Here is a 20,181-nt window from a genome sequence, read left to right on the forward strand (position 1 = left end):
GACTGTTCTCAACAGAGCAGCCAGAGCAAACTTTTAAAGCATTATGTTATGGAGTGAAACACAGAACTTAGGGAAACAGGTTTCTTGGTTGCTTTCATAGCTAATAGCTAATAAACCTTTGAATATGTGGCAAGAGGGAAAAAATGGTAAGATCATGTCACTTTTCAGTCCCCAAACCCTCTTGTGTTATTTGTGATATCCAAAGCCCTTATGGCCCAAAATGTGCACCGTCTCCTTTTTTAAGGCCTTTGATTCCTGATGTTTCATCTATCGGGGTAGTCACGTGCCTTAACTCATCACTTCCTGTCTCTGCCTTCCCTTTCATAGTCCCACTGCCACCTATCCTCCTCTCTCTCTCCGTTTCTTTCTCCTGACTCACTACTATGTTCTATGTATTTATTGTCTTCTCTGACTTGAAGTTAAGCTTCATGGGGCAGCAAATTCATTTTCTTCACTACAGTATCTGCGGAGACTAGAACAATGATATAATACACACTCAACACTATTACATGCTGCGGGTACACGATAGCTTTGAGGCTGAAAGGAGAGGGATGTGTGGAAAAGATGACTTCTGCTCAGCATCCGGAGCTAGGGCTATGACTTAAGGGAGACTCACTTCGAGAAAGGCAGCCTGACCGCCCAGTTGATTGGTCCCTCTTCCCGCCCTTACCAAGTCCCTTCCTCAGGCTCCATCTCTTCTAGGGCTCTCCGCATATTGGCTGATCTCTCCGCCCTTTCACCCTGCCAACCAATGATAGGATAAAACTGGGCGAGAGGCGGGGCCAGAGCTCCCACAGATCAGTGAGAGAGCTGGCCAGGGGTCTGGAGGACTCCAGCCTCCGGGGCACAGAGGTGCAGAAACCTCCCGATGCCTAGAAAGACCGGAGGTTTAGGGTGGAAGTTAATGGGGAGTCAGTGACGTAGTTCCTTCTCCGCTTTGTTCCGAGACGTGGGTCGGGCGCTTTTGGTGAGGGGTATGTGGCAGCCTGGTGTGGGGTTTGGGCCGGTTCTGGGAGCGGGAGGGGCACACAGGCCCAGGGCCAGGCCTCCCTCACCGCTGCCAGCTGCGGAGACTGAGGCGCGGCAGTTCAAGGGGTCGTTGTGGGGCCCCTCTCCCCTCGTTCGGAGCTGGCCCTTTGTCTTGAGTCTTCTCCCACTGTGCTCACTTAGGACTGGGCTGACAGTAGTGACTGAACTGTATCATCCCCGCTGCTAGCCATGGGACCAACCTGGTAAAAGCGGTCCGAGTCTCGCCCAGGCTCCAAAGGCCTCCCCAACACTACGTATTTGATTCAGATCACCAGTATAATCCCTGATGTGTTCCTTGGGAGAAAACGGACCCAGAGAGGAGGGCAGAGTCTTGCCCAAGGTTACTTATTCATTCATTCATTCAACAAATACTTAGCACCAACTAGTGTATTAGATCCGGGGATTACAGTTGTGTACAAGGCAAAACTATATTCTGGTATGGAAGAAATTGAACAATCTTTAACGGTTAGACGCACGGTCTGGGAATCTGAAGGAGGAAAGACAAAACCATCTTTGAGTCCTATCAATCCGGAGAGATAGGTAATCATAAAAAATTCTCCTTCTAGCATCCCATCTAGCTTTAGCCTTATTTCTTCCCGTCTTTAAAGACACTTGACTGAGCAAAGTTTCCCTCATCTCTTTTCTGCAAACTTTTGTTGGAAAGTTGGATTTCAGAGAATTTCTCTGTTCAAGTGCATTTTTCAGAGGAGAATATGGAGACTTATGCTATCAGCAGAACAGTTGAAAAGGAGCGACTGTGGTATGATGGAATGAGGATTTCCTTCGGACACAGAAAACTTATCTCTTACTATACATACAGCCTTCAGCAAGTCATTCAATCTCTGGGAACTTCATTTCCTCATCTTTAAAATGGGAATGATCATCCTTACTGCTCGCAGTTCAGTAGGAAGGGAAGTGACCCAGGGATGGGACATTGCCCTGAATGTCTGCTTGCAATTAAGATCTTAGAATACTCAGGCATTTCTATGTGTTTACAGTGATCCAAGACCCCACTAGGAACTTTTTCACCAAACCCAAAGAAGAGATGAGGCAAGGTCTGTACTGGGCGGAGATCCTTTGGAGTGAGGCTACTGTACACAGGTGTGAAAGTGAGCCATTTTCTTCTCTTCGGCAGGTGAGATCTTTATTGTGATATTAATTAGTTTGGGGATGGGAATCCTACCTGCCAGAAAATGTGGGGACCAGGGCTGAAAGGGAGCATTTCTGAAGAAAAACAGAAGTGAGAGGAGGCCCTCTAGATCCTGAGGAGTAGAATTTGGGGATGGGAGCCTCCCATCCCAAATGTAGTGATGTAGTGGAACTCCAATTTGGGTGTCAGGAGACTTTAACTTGAGTCTTAGCTCTCCTCTAAGTTCCAGTTTCCCCATCTCAAAATTTTTATGAGACTAGGTGGTCTGCAAGGTTCCTCCCAACTCTGACATTCTGAGAATCTCTGAACAGTTACACTAAGTCAGTCTTTTAGGAAATTTAAGCCCTTGGATGGCCCTGTTGAGACAGAACTGCCAAGAATGTCAATATTGTCATGGTATTTAGACAATATGAAGTACCAAAGGGATGAACTGGTGGAGGAGGGATGGAGGTGGTCATGTGTAGAGGGTGCACTTCTCACCATTGTACACCCAGATTAAATTGGCTAGCATCCTGAACTTATTGAATATTTCGAATCAAACATTTATTGAGCCCTCTGTGCCAGGCACTGTGTGGGATACACATATGAATATCATGGGCCCTGTTCTCTTTAGGCTTAGAGCTTAAAGTGTACATGTGAAGAGGAAGAATGCAGACATACACACAAGGAATTACAGTATAAAGCAACCTGATATTACAGATTTATTATGGCATTTTTTTAAGTGCAGAAATTTTTATATGGTCAAATCTATTAGCTTTTTTTTCAGCCTTTGTTTTATGCGTAAGGCCTAGGCCTTTCTCTCCCTGAGATCAAGGTATTTCCTTCTAGTTTTTTTTTTTTTCTTGAAATTTTTACATTTCACTCATCTGCTTCTCTTGAATTTATTTATTTTCAGATATTGCCTCTTATTCATCACTCCACTGAAGCTAATCAGTAACCAAAGACCATGTGACTCAAAAGGACCTGAAAGGCTGATGATCCTTGTAAATTAGAGGAATGCAGTCTCCCTAGGTAAAATCTCTGTCTCTCTCGGAATAGAACTCTGCTCTTTGTGAGTGCCTCACAGCCTAAAATGAATGGTACTGCACATTCTGGTACAGACTCAGGCATTGTGGGTCAGAGACCTGTGGGGCCTCTTTGGTCCTGTTCCACTTGCTGGTTGCCTGAGGTTGTAGTTTTGTGCCCAGTTGCCTGGATACCCCTAGTGATGTCCTGTCCTTATCGTCTTATCTGTCTCTTGTCCTCCTTTAGCCAACACCTCATCTCCATACTATCAAGGAATTCTTCCAGAATTTATGACCGAATTTCCCATCTATTTGGGCAGAGGAAAAATAGTTAGGTTTTCTTTTGATCAAACTGTCCTTGAACTAGTGCTCCCTGCTCTACTGAAAAGTCTTGCCTTCTCCTCAGATCTTCCAGAACCACCCTGAGCTTCCTTACTGCACGTCCTTGTACATTTCTTTCTCTCTTCCTGCCCTTTAACCAAAACGTCTATTTTAGCAAGTTTATATATTCTCACGACTTGCTCTGTCCTCTGTATCTTATTCTTAAGTTTGTATTCCTAACATATTCTTCCTCTTGCCTAAAGTGTTTCCCCGCATTTTCATCTTTTTTTTTCTTTTTCTTTTTTTTGGCTTGGACCATTTTAAAAGTCTTTATTGAATTTGTTACAATATTTCTTCCGTTGTTTATGTTCTGGTTTTTAGCCCCCAAACATTTGGGATCTTAGCTCCCTGACCAGAGTTATAATCCACACCTCCTACATTGAAAGTCGAAATCTTCACCAGTGGACTGCCAGGAAAGTCCTTCCCATCTTTCTTAGTGATGTTATCATTCTCAATATTCAGATATGAATCTGATGATCTAGAATTCTTTTCTTTAGTCATCCTCTGTATCCAGTCTGATATATGCATATGCTTTTCTGAAAATAGCTGGACTTATTTTCTCTCCTGTCATTATTCTGGACCAGGGTCTTGCTATCTCAGACATCTGTGTATCCATTTAGCAAACATTCAGTCAGCACCGAGAAAGTGGCAGGCCCTCTCATAGTCACCCATACTGCATCCCTAAATTCCCAACTCATTTCCCTTCCTCCATTATTTGTTTCTACTCTAATCCATCTGGGCTAATCTTCCTAAAGCATTTCTTTCCTAATTTCACTTTTGGATAGGGTGATATAAAATTTATTGTCTAAATTTGGGATGCTTTTGTAAATGAATGGGGGAACTATTAATAATGATGCTGTAAAAATTTTTAATATAAAAAATAAAGAATAATGATGTTGTAATATAAGGTATAAACCAGGACTGTTCTGGGAAAACTAGGGTGTATGATTACCCTACTTCTAGGTGGCAAGTTTTGGAGTCTTTCTTTTTAATTTCCTCAATTTACTTCTCATGGGATACCCCACTGCCTCTTTCTTCTGTTTTTCACTTCATGAAACAGAGAAACATGAATGTGCTGGGGGTGGAGGGAGGTCTGGGACTAGGGGAAATGAATGGCATTGCTTGAAGAACTATATTCTTGATAAGTGAGAATGAGATGGAAAGTAACAAGAGAGGAGAATAGCAAGGTAGAAAAAAGAATGTAGAAAATAGAAAGGAAGCTAAGGGTAGATTTCACTCTTCTGTTTAGAACTTTTTTCCCATTGATTGTCAGATTGTATCCATATGTTTTGCCCTGAAATTTCAATGTTCCGGCTGATATCACTTCAGGCAACTTGATTGTTTCATTCCTTCATTTGTTCATTCAAGAGCAACAGAAATTTCGAGTGCTTACTATTTGCCTGGGACTGTGCTTGGAATATGATAAAGAACAAAATGGACAAAAATCCCTGCCTTCATGAAGTTAGGGGATAGTGTCACTACCCAATTATTTTCAGTACATCAACCTTGTGCCAGATTCCTTTTGAGAAAACAGTTCTTGCTTATCCTCAGGTTCAGCCAAAGTTCTGCCTTTCTTTTTAAACTTTATTATTTATTTATTTATTTTGGCTGTGCTGTGTGGCATATGGGATCTTAGTTCCCTGACCAGGGATCAAACCTATACCCTCTGCAATGGAAGTGCAGATTCTTAATCACTGTACCACCAGCATTGTCCCATTTCTGCCTTTTTAAAACACCCTTCCCCAAGCATCCCAACCCCAAGTATTCACTCCATCTCCTAGCCCCCTTCATGTCCTGATTGGGTACATTGTAAACTTGTAATTTGTTCTATTAGTGTATTACCATTATGCCACTGTAAGTTCCTTAAATGTAGGTATGATATTGCATGCTTGTATTAGTCTTCTTGGGCAGCCATAGCAAAATTCCACAGACTGGGTGGCTTAAGCATTAGACATTTGTCTTCTCACAGTTCTGGAGGATAGAAGTCCAAGATCAAGGTGACTTGACTGTTTTTGGTTTCTGATGAGGACTCTTCCTGGCTTGTAGATGGCTACCTTCTTGTTGTGTGCTCACATGGCTTCCCTCGGTTTGTGTATGTGGTAGGGAGTGGGCAGGAGTGCAAGTGCAAGTGGTAGGTCTTCTTGTATGGACACATTAATCCTATTGGATCAGGGCTCCACCCTTATAACCTGCTTTAGTCTTAATTACCCCCTTAGAAGTCACATCTCCAAATATAGTCACATTGGGGGCTTGGGATTATACATATGAATTTTGGAGGGATACAGTCAGTGTGTACCAGTCCTTTTTTTTTTTTTTCATTCAATATGGAGTTGTGTAAATACCTAGCTATTAATGTTTTTCCTGTCCACACCTTTCTGGAAGGCTGCAAGACATATTTGCATAATAGCCTTTAAGGGTAAAATAGATACTGCACTAGCTAACTGGGAAGCATTGGATCAGCCATGCCTAGAAGTGGGGTGCCCAGGGGCTGGCTTCAAGGCACTGTCTTATTCTGAATTTCTAAATTACTTTATTCTAGTAATTATGAAAATCTGTTCCTTTAAGTGAAAGTCACTTAGTTGTGTCCATCTCTTTGTGACCCCATCTACTATACAGTCCATGGAATTCTCCAGGCCAGAATACTGGAGTGGGTAGCCTTTTCCTTCTCCAGGGGATCTTCACAACCCAGGGACTGAACCCAGGTCTCCCGCATTGCAGGTGGGTTCCTTACCAGCTGAGCCACAAGGGAAGCCCAAGAATAGTGGAGTGGGTAGCCTATCCCTTCTCCGGTGGATCTTCTTGACCCAGGAATTGAACCAGGATCTCCTGCATTGCAGGCGGGTTCTTTACCAACTGAGCTATCAGGGAAGCTCCATTCCTCTAAAGTCATTTCCTAACTTTTCATAAATAATATTGTAGAAAGGAAAATAATTAAACAGTAATACAGTTTAGCAGAGGACAATTTGCCAGCAAAATGGGAGGCCTTCATAAGAGCAAATACATAAACATATCTACCTAGTCATCCATCCATTCATTCATACAAACAGTTTCACTTTTCTGCAACGGTGCTTTTTAAAAATTGCTCTGTGTGAGATCCAAAACAGAGATATGTACATGGTAGAGTGTTCAATAATTACTAGTTTAAGAAATGTATGAAGAAAAGAGAAAGTTTCAGAGAAGATTAAAAATAGAAAAGAAGCTGAGAAAAAGCCATCAACTTTCTCAGAACTCTGGAGGTAGCTTCACTAGCTGTCTTATTCGGCTCTGCAGTCCCCTGACTACTTCTCATTGGCTTCCTCCACCTGCTGACTCCTGTTTGATTAGGAGGGTGTAAGCAGCTAGGTGCGAGTGTGCTCAGGCTCCTAAGTATCCTCGTCTCCTACCATTTTCTGTGCCTGCCCTTATTGTCTTGGGCACAAGTCTGTGTACATGTGCCTGTGTATCATATCAGTGGCACCAATACACTTCTGAGATGTGAACTCCAGCCTTCACAGTTATTTTCTTCCTGGCCTTGAGCACTCACCATTGGATATGTCCCTCCTGCAGAGAGCCTGACTCTGTTTATCACAAAGCTATATGATAATAAAAATTAGTCAAACTTTTAAGTCTTTATTGAATTTGTAACAATATTGCTTCTGTTTTATGTTTTGAGTTTTTGTCTGCAAGGTATGTAGGCTCTTAACTGCCCGACAAAGGATCGAACCTGCACCCCCTTCAGTGGAAGGCAAAGTTTTAAGCACTGAACTCCCAGTGAAGCACCCAGTCAATTTTTTTTTTTTTTAAATCAGTAGGCAGTACTGCAAAACAATGTCATTCCTTCCAATCCAGTAACTCACTTATGAAAGTTTTATCCTAGGAATATATTTCAATGAGAAGAAAACTTTGTGTGTCTAGAGTGATCATGATAGCATTATTGATAGTAGTTAAACCTCAGGGAACAACAGAAATGTCTGATACTAGCAAAATTATAGGTAAATTGTAATGAGTTTAATTGGTGGTGTGTTATGTAGTCAAAAAATGATACTGAAGTAGAAGTGAAAGTGTTAGTCAGTCAGTCGTGTCCAATTCTTTGTGACCCCATGGATTGTAGCCTGCTAGACTCCTCTGTCCATGTAATTCTCCAGGCAACAGTAGTGAAGTGGGTAGCCATTCCCTTCTCCAGGGGATCTTCCCAACCCAGGGATCAAACCCGGGTCCTGCATTGTGGGCAGATTCTTTATCATCTGAGCCACAAAGGAGTTAATAGCAATATGAAAAATACTTATAAAAAACTAAGTAGAAGAAGTAGAATGCAAAATTGTACTTATTGTATATTTACAACTATCATTATGAATATGGACAAGTCTGAGAAGGAATATAGTAAAAGGAGAATTAGTGATGTGTTAGTATCATGGCGTCATCTTTCAATTTTCTCTTATGACTCAACCTTCTCTAGATTTGAGGTCTACTAGCGTTATCTATCAGAGAAGGCAATGGCACCCCACTCCAATACTCTTGCCTGGGAAATTCCATGGATGGAGGAGCCTGGTAGGCTGCAGTCCATGGGGTCGCTAAGAGTCGGACACAACTGAGCGACTTCACTTTCACTTTTCACTTTCATGCATTGGAGAAGGAAATGGCAACCCACTCCAGTGTTCTTGCCTGGAGAATCCCAGGGACTGGGGAGCCTGGTGAGCTGCCGTCTCTGGGGTCGCACAGAGTCGGACACGACTGAAGCAACTTAGCAGCAGCAGCAGCAGTAGAGTTATCTATACATTGGTTTCCCTAGTAACTCAGACAGTAAAGCATCTGCCTGCAAAGCCAGACACCTGGATTCAATCCCTGGGTTGGGAAGATTCCCTGGAGAAAGAAATGGCAACCCACTCCAGTATTCTTGCTAGGAGAATTCCATGCATAGAGGAGCCTGACAGGTTATAGTCCATGGGGTTGCAAAGAGTCAGACAGGACTGAGAGACTAACATACACACACACACACACACACACACACACACAGTTACTTATATGTTCAGAGTTTGACGTCAAACCAGTTGGGAAATTCCTGCTCCTCTTGACATTGGTTTCATAATATAATCCCCTTTCGGTTGTGCTGTCCTCCGCTCTCACCCTCTTGCTATTTTTTTTTTTTTTTTTAGCTGGTTGGGGAGGGAGGCTTATGTGTGGGATCTTAGTTCCCTGACTAGGGATCAAACCCATGCCCCCTGTGTTGGCATTGTGGAGGCTTAATCACTGGACTGCCAGAGAAGTCCCTCTCTTGCCATCTTTAGATAGTTTACATTGTGCCATGCAAGGTCCTATCAGAGTTTCCCCCTCTATGCTTTAATTAACCCTGTTCCCAAGTTCAGCCTCTCAGGTTCACCACGTAAACTCTGACTGGTAAAAAAACAGACAGACTGAACTTGCACAATGTACCTGGATCCAGTTACAGACCAGCCCCTGCACAGTAGGCTATGATGTGACTAGACTTCAATATTGGAAGAAAAGTGTTATCCCTATCACAACAGAGCTTAAGAAAAGGGATATAGACAGGGACCTAGTACCTATACTAGAGCAAAAAATGAAATCTTAGTCACACTCTAAGATGGAATCCTCGTTACTATTTTATGAAACAATTTTGGAGCACCTATTTTGTTCCAGCCACTATATCACTGATGCTAGGGGAATAGGTCAGCATGAACTAAATGCCAAATTGATCTGAAGATTACACATTTGACCTACTGAACTAAAGATCTTTCAGTACATTTTTTTCTAGGGACCATATTATGAGTTCAGTTTAGTTCAGTTCGGTCTCTCAGTCATGTCCAACTCTTTGCGACCCCATGAATCACAGCATGCCAGGCCTCCCTGTCCATCACCAACTCCTGGAGTTCATTCAAACTCATGTCCATTGAGTCGGTGATGCCATCCGGCTATGTCATCCTCTGTCATCCCCTTCTCCTCCTGCCCCCAATCCCTCCCAGCATCAGGGTCTTTTCCAATGAGTCAGCTCTTTGCATAGGTGGCCAAAGTATTGGAGTTTCAGCTTCAGCATCAGTCCTTCCAATGAACACCCAGGACTGATCTCCTTTAGGATGGACTGGTTGGATCTCCTTGCAGTCCAAGGGACTCTCAAGAGTCTTCTCCGACACCACAGTTCAAAAGCATCAATTCTTATTTCATGGCTGCAGTCACCATCTGCACTGATTTTGGAGCCCCAAAAAATAAAGTCTGCCACTGTTTCCACTGTTTCCCCATCTATTTCCCATGAAGTGATGGGACCAGATGCCATGATCTTAGTTTTCTGATTGTTGAGCTTTAAGCCAACTTTTTCACTCTCTTCTTTCAATTTCATCAAGAGGCCCTTTAGTTCCTCTTCACTTTCTGCCATAAGGGTGGTGTCATCTGCATATCTGAGGTTATTGAGATTTCTTCCGGCAATCTTGATTCCAGCTTGTGCTTCTTCCAGCCCAGCATTTCTCATGATGTACTCTGCATAGAAGTTAAATAAGCAGGGGGACAATATACAGCCTTGACATACTCCTTTTCCTATTTGGAACCAGTCTGTTGTTCCATGTCCAGTTCTAACTGTTGCTTCCTGACCTGCATACAGGTTTCTCAAGAGGCAGGTCAGGTGGTCTGGTATTCCCATCTCTTGAAGAATTTTCCACAGTTTATTGTGATCCACACAGTCAAAGGCTTTGGCATAGTCAATAAAGCAGAAATATATGTTTTTCTGGAACTCTCTTGCTTTTTCAATGATCCAGCGGATGTTGGCAATTTGATCTCTGGTTCCTCTGCCTTTTCTAAAACCAGCTTGAACATCTGGAAGTTCACAGTTCCTGTATTGCTGAAGCCTGGCTTGGAGAATTTTGAGCATTACTTTACTAGCATGTGAGATGAGTGCAATTGTGCGATAGTTTGAGCATTCTTTGGCATTGCCTTTCTTTGGGATTGGAATGAAAACTGACCTTTTCCAGTCCTGTGGCCACTGCTGAGTTTTCCAAACTTGCTGGCATATTGAGTGCAGCACTTTCACAGCATCATCTTTCAGGATTTTAAATAGCTCCACTGGAATTCCATCACCTCCACTAGCTTTGTTCACAGTGATGCTTTCTAAGGCCCACTTGACTTCACATTCCAGGATGTCCGGCTCTAGGTGAGTGATCACATCATATTGAGTTAGATGGCTCCGATTCTGGGAGCAGATCATAAAATAGGAAGAAACCAGGGTGGGTTTTATATTACTCATTATTCATTCTAATACTGCACCTGTTGGGCTTCTCTCAGTCCCTTGCTTTCCATAAGCTTCCTCTTTCCATAAGTTTCCTTGCCTTTACCTTAGCCTCTATGTCTAACCTCATTTTTCTCATCTTTTTGATCAGTCTTCCCAGCCTTACTTTTCCATGTGAGATCCTGTGGTCCACCACATCTTGTTATCCTTGGATAGTTCTCCTTCCTTTAGTATAGAGAGCAGGTGACATGTGCAAATTCTGTTTCTTCTTTCAGATGGTGAAATGAGGACTGAGGAAGTATTGATTCTAAAATATCATTCCTGAAAAATCAAAGTCTCAACTTTCAAGAGAGCAACACAGAGGTATTGCCAAGGAAGTCAAAATTTTGAAAGCACTTTTGAAGGGAAAGAAAAGACTCGAGGGGCCACTGGGATGCTCCAAGCAAGAGAAAATGAGGAGACAGACAAGAAACTTCAAACAGAAGACAGTTCAAGACAATAAAACACTCACAGAAGTGAGTGACCAAGAATCTGAAAAAGATGGCCCTACAATAAATGAGAGAATTCAGGCTGCAAAGAGACAGTATGTGTGTAGTGAGTGTGGGAAAGCCTTTAGTCAAAGTGCAAACCTCACAGTACATGAACGAATCCACACAGGAGAGAAACCCTATAAGTGTAAGGAGTGTGGAAAAGCCTTTAGTCATAGCTCCAACCTCGTTGTTCATCGGAGAATCCACACAGGATTGAAGCCGTACACGTGCAGCGAATGTGGGAAATCTTTCAGTGGTAAGTCCCACCTTATTCGGCACCAGGGAATCCACAGTGGGGAGAAAACCTATGAATGTAAGGAGTGTGGGAAAGCCTTTAGTCGGAGTTCTGGCCTGATTTCCCATCACAGAGTTCACACTGGTGAGAAGCCCTACACCTGTATTGAATGTGGGAAAGCCTTTAGCCGCAGTTCAAATCTTACTCAACATCAGAGAATGCACAAAGGGAAAAAAGTTTACAAGTGTAAGGAGTGTGGGAAAACATGTGTTTCTAATACAAAGATTATGGACCATCAGAGAATTCACACTGGCGAGAAGCCTTATGAATGCGATGAGTGTGGAAAAGCGTTCATCTTAAAGAAGACCCTTAATGAACATCAGCGACTTCATCGTAGAGAGAAACCCTACAAATGTAATGAGTGTGGGAAAGCTTTTACTTCTAATCGAAATCTTATTGATCATCAGAGAGTTCACACTGGAGAAAAACCCTATAAATGTAATGAGTGTGGAAAAACCTTCAGGCAGACTTCTCAAGTGATTCTACATTTGAGAACCCACACGAAGGAGAAACCTTATAAGTGCAGTGAGTGTGGGAAGGCCTATCGTTACAGCTCACAGCTTATTCAACATCAGAGAAAGCATAATGAGGAGAAAGAAATGTCATAAATAACATATTGTTACAAAGTGGAGCTAATTGCTGCTTTTGGAAAAGCAGTTTTTCAGTATTATCAACCTTAATTCTTTAAGAATCCACACAGGGAAAGTAATCAGAAGTAGACAAAGATTAACAGAAGGGAGTATTCGTGCCAGCATCATGTAAAACTGGAGGAAGAAAACTAAATTTTCGACAGAATTGGGTTTAAGTGAATGATGGTCTATCCATAAGATGGCTTTGCATCCATTGTAAAAATTTTTTAAAATATTTAGTGCCATGGAAGAAATGATTTGAATAAAATGGAAGAGAAATGAAAGAGAAAAACAATGAAATATCCAAAATTTTAAAAAATTTATGCAAAGGAAAAAATGGAAATGAAATAATACCAAGCCAAAATATTAACAATGATTATCTTTGGGTAATAGGATTATAGGTAATTTCTATTTTCTTCTTTATACTTTTCTATGCTTTTTAGATTTTCTACAGTGAGAATGTACCACTTTTATATTCAGGGGAGAAAAAGTAGAGTATTTTTTAAATGCAATGAGCACATACTCATTTTCATTCAACAGTGTTATGAAGGTTACAGACTCTAAAGTCCTAGGACTGCACCCTAATACTGACCTTAGTAGAAGGGGAACCCTCAGCAAGTCACTTCCTTTTAGAGCCTGTTTCCTGTGTATTATATCATAAATACCAGTTGTTGGCTTTTGCAGTTTTAAGATAAACTGACTTTACAGTCAACAAAATATCTAATCCACTTTCTTAATCACTTTTAGGTTAAAAGAAAACAGTAAAAATTTATTGTATTCTCTCCCACTGCTGTAGAAGGATCCAGAGAGAATAAAGAACCACCTAGGCTCCATCTTATCAATATATGTCTACAGAACCAGATAAAAATACCCCCTTATGAAATTGAAACAATTGCAGTTTCATAACCTTTAAAGAGAGTCAGCATAATCTAACACAAGGGGAATACTACCTTCACATGTTTCATAGACTTTAGTAGCTAAAATTGCAGAGTTTTGGGTCAGAGATATATAAGTTCTAATTCCAGATCTACTATGCACTAGCTTGCCAGTTTTGGACAAGTCCCTTAAGTGGTCTGAGCTGTAGGTTTTATCTGTAAAATGGGAGTAACTTCCTACCTCACCGGATTGCTGTGAGGATTAAATAAGATAATGCCCTTAAATGTGTGACCAGCCTTTATGTCCAGCCCTCTGAGAAGGCCTTAATCTGTTTTCAATAAGTATTTTAAACTTTTAAGACAGCTCAGAATCTGGGAAACCTTAGAATTGCCCCATTCTTAACTCAGTGGTTCCTCCTCCTTTGTATACAATGAATGCCTAAGCCTGACACCATTTGTCTTCTGCATGTAGTGATACATTGTTTCAGGAACTACTGAGGATTTGATATCCCATTTGTAGAAGAAAATGGAGTCTCAAGTGAGGTTAGGTGACTGGCTAACAAGTGGTTTAAGCCAGAATTTGAAGTCAGATCAGACTTTCAAGTCCATGCTTTCTGTGTTTTACCAAAGTGCCTCTGCCCATCATGATGGTTCTGTGAGTGGGAGACCGAGAAGTTGGGATTCTCCTGACTAGCCACTTCTATGAAAGGTGGTTGATGATATATGGACAATTATAGGTTGATCATGGTTTCATAAGGAAGGTGCTAAAAAGAAGTGGATGGTATGAAGCATATATTTGGGTGGAAAAAGATTGTTTAGTTTTTGTCCTATTTTGTTTGATAGGATAATGGCTTATATATAATTTTGTGCTATAATAGTCCCTCTTTGCATAGTTATTCAAAGCATGGTTTCCAGGCTCTGTTGCTGTGTTCAGGGGTAGGACTGTTGTATCATTGGTCACCCTTGGGTAGGCACTTCCCCAAGAGTCTGGGTGGACACAAGGGAAGGTCACTCACTTGTGACTGTGGCTAGACAGAACTGTAGCAGGAAGGGACTTGCATCATTTTTCCCTAGTCATGTGTCCTTTTCAAAATTCTACAAGGAGGGTGTAATTAATATTTTATGCCTTTTGTCATGCCAGCCATTCTCAGCTGCTGATTACCTATATGGAAACTCCCATGACTAATGTCTCCTGGCCCTGCTAAAACAGCTTTATAAGAAAACAGGAAACGAAATTCCTGTGTGCCTGTTGGTATTTTTTAAGCATTTATTATTGCTTAGCAGAGTTTTTGATGCTTCTGATACTGCTGAGCAAAACATTTTTCCACCACTGTGTCATAGTGTCTGAAATTCTTTCTTCAAATAGCCTTTCTTTTTCATCTTAGAAAACTCTGTGGTCTCCAAGAATAAGTATCTTCTAGGAAGGAAGCCAGAGAAGGCAATGGCACCCCACTCCAGTACTCTTGCCTGGAAAATCCCATGGGCAGCGGAATCTGGTAGGCTGCAGTCCATGGGGTCCCTAAGAGTCGGACACAGCTGAGCGACTTCACTTTCACTTTTCACTTTCATGCATTGGAGGAGGAAATGGCAACCCACTTCAGTATTCTTGCCTGGAGAATCCCAGGGATGGGGGAGTCTGGTTGGCTTCCATCTATGGGGTCGCACAGAGTCGGACACAACTGAAGCGACTTAGCAGCAGCAGCAGCAGAAAGGAAGCCAGAGGTCTGAATAAATTGACATTTCTTACCCAGGCAAGCCAAGATAATGGACCCAGGAGGAGGCCCTCAGTAGCTTCTAATCTTCTAGGCTGATACCTATCTTAAGCTGCAGGAGTAAATGTTAATAAGTATGCTCTATACTCTTTCATATACCTATTCTGCAATGTAGTTTGAACTGACCGGCTCACCTTTCTGCAGAAGTTTTTTAAGACTACCAGCTGCCTGTTTCAGTCAACATTTAATTTTGCAGTTCTTACCATTCTTTCAAGCCCTTTTATGATACACTCTGAAATTCAAGTTCTGTCTGTTTAAATGTTTTTTTCCAACTTCCTGTTCTAATGGAAGCCTGGTTGTTCCCTAACAGCAGTGCTTCCTCTGCAGTTCCTCAATTGCTAGTTTTTGTCTCCCGCAACCCATTTACCTCTCTGTATGCCATTTCTTCTCTATTCTGTCAAAACCTCAACTCTCTTGAAATGCGTGTCACTCAACTACTGTGTATTGTCCATCTCTGTTTCTGTCATCTGCTGGTTTCCTGTGCACTCACATTTACTCACTTGTTTTTACTACCCTGAATATTCCCAAGGAATATGAAGTCAGTATTTTTTGACCATAGATACCCTGTATGTAGAATTGCTTTGGTGTGGACTAGAAATATATATATCTGTTTTAAGTTGTGAGAAAAAGTGTGAAGTTAAAATGTTATGTAGCCTTGATTAAAGGGAAATCTGAAAGACAAAGAATCTTGCATAGAGAGATGAATGTCTCCCTAGATTTAGAGAGATTTTTCATTGATGGTGTGTACTATGTTAGATCTTATTAGGAACTCAGAAGAAAATTTAAACCAAAAAGAGCTTTAAATAGTAACAGCATTTTCATGACCATGAATCCCATAAGACTATATTTCATTTTCAGCTCTGTATCCTGAGTGACAGAATTGCTTTTTAAATGTTTTTCCATTCAATATAAATAAAATAGTATGTTCATATTGTTAGGTTGTTTTTAGAAACTAGACTGTCTATCTTCACCTCTGATGTTATAAAACTGGAGTCATAACACTTTTGCTAAAAATGGTTATAATTCCTCCAATAAATATCTGTTGTTATTTCCTTATTATAAATATCACTAAATTTTTTTTCTTTTGCTTCCTTCCTTTATTCAGATTGGGAAGAAAACAGTTCAATTTGCTTTTCTTTAAGCAGATGCTTTTGGAATGAAGATGTGATTCTGGCTTGTTTCAGATTCAAACACAACATGAAGCTTGTTATTTTCATACTTTTAATAGAGTTGTTCCTCAGTAACTGCAGGGGATTGGGTCCAGGACCCCCACCACCATACCAAAATCAAAGGATACTCAAGTCTCTTCTATAAAATGGCAAACTATTACATATAACCTATGCACGTCCTCCAGTATACTTTAAATCATCTTTAGATTACTTATAAAATGTAATACAATGTAAATGCTTTGTATATAGTTGTAAATGCAATGAAAATAATGCATATAAATAGTTGCCAGTATGGCAAATTCAGGATTTGCTTTTTGGAACTTTCTGAAGTTTTTTCATTTTTAATATTTTTTACCTGTATTGGGTTAAATACATGATGCAGAACCCACAGATATAGAGGGCCAACTCTACAAAAGTAGAGCTCTAGCCATTAGAAATTGTCCTTCTGGGATTTCCCTGGCAGTCCAAAGGTTAAGACTCCACACTTCCAATGCAAGGGATGCAGATTCAATCCCTGGTGGGGGAACTAAAATTACACATGCTGTGTGGCCAAAAAAACCAAAATGTCCTCTTCTGTTATTTCGCTGGAGAACTTGTATAGCAAGTTATTGTCCCTTCCCCTCTCTGGTCTCATCTCTGTTCAAACCTATACTATTATATAGACATCCTTTGGCTGTATAAAACCAGCATGTTCCCTGAGGTACATTTCTACTCCAGAAGGCAAATTTGTGAGGGGTCCAAAGGAGATGGCTAATTCCTTTTTGGGCAATGTAGATACAGGACTTCACTAGTTCTCACTCCTTCCACTGACCATTTTAAATCCACACAGCACAATTTGATCAATAAGGACTGTAGCCATGACAAAGCTGTAACCATTCTTTTAAGTTCAATGATTCCCAAATCTAGGAATCACAAAAAGTAATTTCACATATACAGGTATATTTCCCAAGCCCACAAAATTAGCATATTTGGGTCAGGGTATAGGACTCTATTGGAGAAGGAAATGGCAACCCACTCTAGTATTCTTGCATGAAAAATCCCATGGACAGATGAGCTTGCAGGCTACAGTCCAGAGGGTCCCCAGGAGTTGGACCCAACTGGGCTCGATAAAGGACAGAAATGGTATGGACCTAACAGAAGCAGAAGATATTAAGAGGTGGCAGGAATACACAAAAGAACTGTACAAAAAAGATGTTCATGATCAAGATAATCACGATGGTGTGATCACTCTCCTAGAGCCAGACATCCTGGAATGTGAAGTCAAGTGGGCCTTAGAAGGCATCACTATGAACAAAGCTAGTGGAGGTGATGGAATTCCAGTTGAGCTATTTCAAATCCTGAAAGATGATGCTGTGAAAGTGCTGCACTCAATATGCCAGCAAATTTGGAAAACTCAGCAGTGGCCACACGACTGGAAAAGGTCAGTTTTCATTCCAGTCCCAAAGAAAGGCAATGCCAAAGAATGCTCAAACTACAGCACAATTGCACTCGTCTCACACGCTAGTAAAGTAATGCTCAAAATTCTCCAAGCCAGGCTTCAGCAATATGGGAACTGTGAACTTCCAGATGTTCAAGCTGGTTTTAGAAAAGGCAGAGGAACCAGAGATCAAATTGCCAACATCCGCTGGATCATTGAAAAAGCAAGAGAGTTCCAGAAAAACATCTATTTCTGCTTTATTGACTATGCCAAAGCCTTTGACTGTGTGGATCACAATAAACTGGAAAATTCTTCAAGAGATGGGAATACCAGACCACCTGACCTGCCTCTTGAGAAACCTGTATGCAGGTCAGGAAGCAACAGTTAGAACTGGACATGGAACAACAGACTGGTTCCAAATAGGAAAAGGAGTATGTCAAGGCTGTATATTGTCCCCCTGCTTATTTAACTTCTATGCAGAGTACATCATGAGAAACAGTGGACTGGAAGAAGCACAAGCTGGAATCAAGATTGCCGGGAGAAATACCAATAACCTCAGATATGCAGATGACACCACCCTTATGGCAGAAAGTGAAGAGGAACTAAAGGGCCTCTTGATGAAATTGAAAGAAGAGAGTGAAAAAGTTGGCTTAAAGCTCAACATTCAGAAGACTAAGATCATGGCATCTGGTCCCATCACTTCAAGGGAAATAGATGGGTAAACAGTGGAAACAGTGTCAGACTTTATTTTTGGGGGCTCCAAAATCACTGCAGATGGTGACTGCAGCCATGAAATTAAAAGACGCTTACTCCTTGGAAGAAAAGTTATGACCAACCTAGATAGCATATTCAAAAGCAGAGACAGTACTTTGCCAACAAAGGTCCGTCTAGTCAAGGCTATTGTTTTTCCGGTGGTCATGTATGGATGTGAGAGTTGGACTGTGAACAAAGCTGAGTGCTGAAGAATTGATGCTTTTGAACTGTGGTGTTGGAGAAGACTCTTGAGAGTCCCTTGGACTGCAAGGAGATCCAACCAGTCCATTCTGAAGGAGATCAGCCCTGGGATTTCTTTGGAAGGAATGATGCTGAAGCTGAAACTCCAGTACTTTGGCGACCTCATGCAAAGAGTTGACTCATTGGAAAAGACTCTGATGCTGGGATGGATTGGGGGCAAGAGGAGAAGGGGACGACAGAGGATGAGATGGCTAGATGGCATCACCAACTCGATGGGTGTGAGTCTGAGTGAACTCCGGGAGTTGGTGATGGACAGGGAGGCCTGGCGTGCTGCAATTCATGGGGTCACAAAGAGTCGGACACGACTGAGTGACTAAACTGAGCTACTAAGCACACATGCACTAGGAATCTATGTACAACAAAACTTTTAAAGCAGGAGTTTAAGGAAGATCTCCATGAGGAACCTTGACTCTTTACATGGCTATTTTTGTCATAATTATCCATTTTACCTCAGAAAAATCTACAAATCACAAAATTACTGAGACATATACCAGAGTTTGTGTAATCATAACAAATTACAACCAGTTTACTGAGTGAAAGAAAATGCTGTCACATTTGCAATGTTGGTTTAACCACAGAGTTGAGCAGATTCGTGTTTTAAAAAATTATAGGACTTACATGGTGGCCCAGTGGTTAAGAATCTGCCTGCCAATGCAGGAAACATGGATTTGATCCCCTTGTTCAGTAAGATCCAACATGCCATGGAGCAACTAAGCCCTTGCACCACAACTCTTGAAGCCCATTAGGCCCTAGAGCCTGTGATTCACATGGGGAAGCCACTGCAATGAGAAGCCCGTGTACTACAACCACAACTAGAGAGTAGCCCCAGCTCACTGCAACTAGAGAAAAGTCTGCACACTGCAATGAAGACCCAGCACAGCCAAAAATTAAGTTTTTTTTTAAATAAAAAATTGTAGTAGAACAAAATGGTGAACAAGATAAAAATAGTCCTTTGGCTATGACACAGCATAGAAATGTTGGATAAAACTTAAACATCCTTTTAGAGGTCTTTCAGAGAGTAAAATAATCCTCAGAGCCTAGGATAAAGAAGTGGAAGTCAGATAAATGAGTGATTGTGTGCCATGTGGCAGTTTGCTGATCCTGGTCATCAAAGGACATAGACTTTAGCAACCACAAGGGCAGGGATTTGAGTCCCTGCACCTCACAGCCTGTGGGATCTTAGCTACCTGACCAGGGCTGAACCTGTGCCCCCTGCCGTGGAAGCGTGGAGTCATAAGCCCTGGACCACCAGGGAGGTCCTCCCATTCATGCTTTGAGACCTATAAAGTACTATCTCCTGGTTCTCTTCCTATTTGGTTGGGTGTTGGGTCCTTACCCTCTGTCTGCTTAGTATTTATCACTCTCTGGTGCATTTTGTATTTTCTGTCTATCCTCCCTAGAAATGTAATGTAAACTTACATTTCTAGGGACTTCACCTCTTTATGCAAGGAGATCCAACCAGTCCATTCTGAAGGAGATCAGCCCTGGGATTTCTTTGGAAGGAATGATGCTAAAGCTGAAACTCCAGTACTTTGGCCACCTCATGCAAAGAGTTGACTCATTGGAAAAGACTCTGATGCTGGGAGGGATTGGGGGCAAGAGGAGAAGGGGATGACAGAGGATGAGATGGCTGGATGGCATCACTGACTCGATGGATGTGAGTCTGAGTGAACTCTGGGAGTTGGTGATGGACAGGGAGGCCTGGCGTG

The 20,181-nt window shown here is 41.6% G+C and overlaps 1 protein-coding gene across 2 annotated transcripts; it reads left to right on the forward strand.

Moving 5' to 3' along the window:
• The first annotated feature begins 920 nt into the window (after positions 1-920).
• ZNF660 (zinc finger protein 660) lies at positions 921-15,928 on the forward strand. 2 transcript variants are annotated; one of them, XM_059880019.1, is made up of 4 exons: positions 921-1,369; positions 2,028-2,164; positions 3,075-3,190; positions 11,047-15,928. In XM_059880019.1, exon 4 carries the CDS (start codon positions 11,224-11,226, stop codon positions 12,202-12,204), a length of 981 nt encoding a protein of 326 aa, XP_059736002.1. In that variant the 5' UTR covers positions 921-1,369; positions 2,028-2,164; positions 3,075-3,190; positions 11,047-11,223; the 3' UTR covers positions 12,205-15,928. The 2 variants fall into 2 exon arrangements, with proteins under 2 accessions (XP_059736002.1, XP_015314979.1); XM_015459493.3 differs by having other exon boundaries at positions 921-974.
• Positions 15,929-20,181: the final 4,253 nt, after the last annotated feature.

The sequence above is a fragment of the Bos taurus genome, chromosome 22 (assembly GCF_002263795.3).
Source record: "Bos taurus isolate L1 Dominette 01449 registration number 42190680 breed Hereford chromosome 22, ARS-UCD2.0, whole genome shotgun sequence".
Classification (NCBI taxonomy): Eukaryota; Metazoa; Chordata; class Mammalia; order Artiodactyla; family Bovidae; genus Bos; species Bos taurus.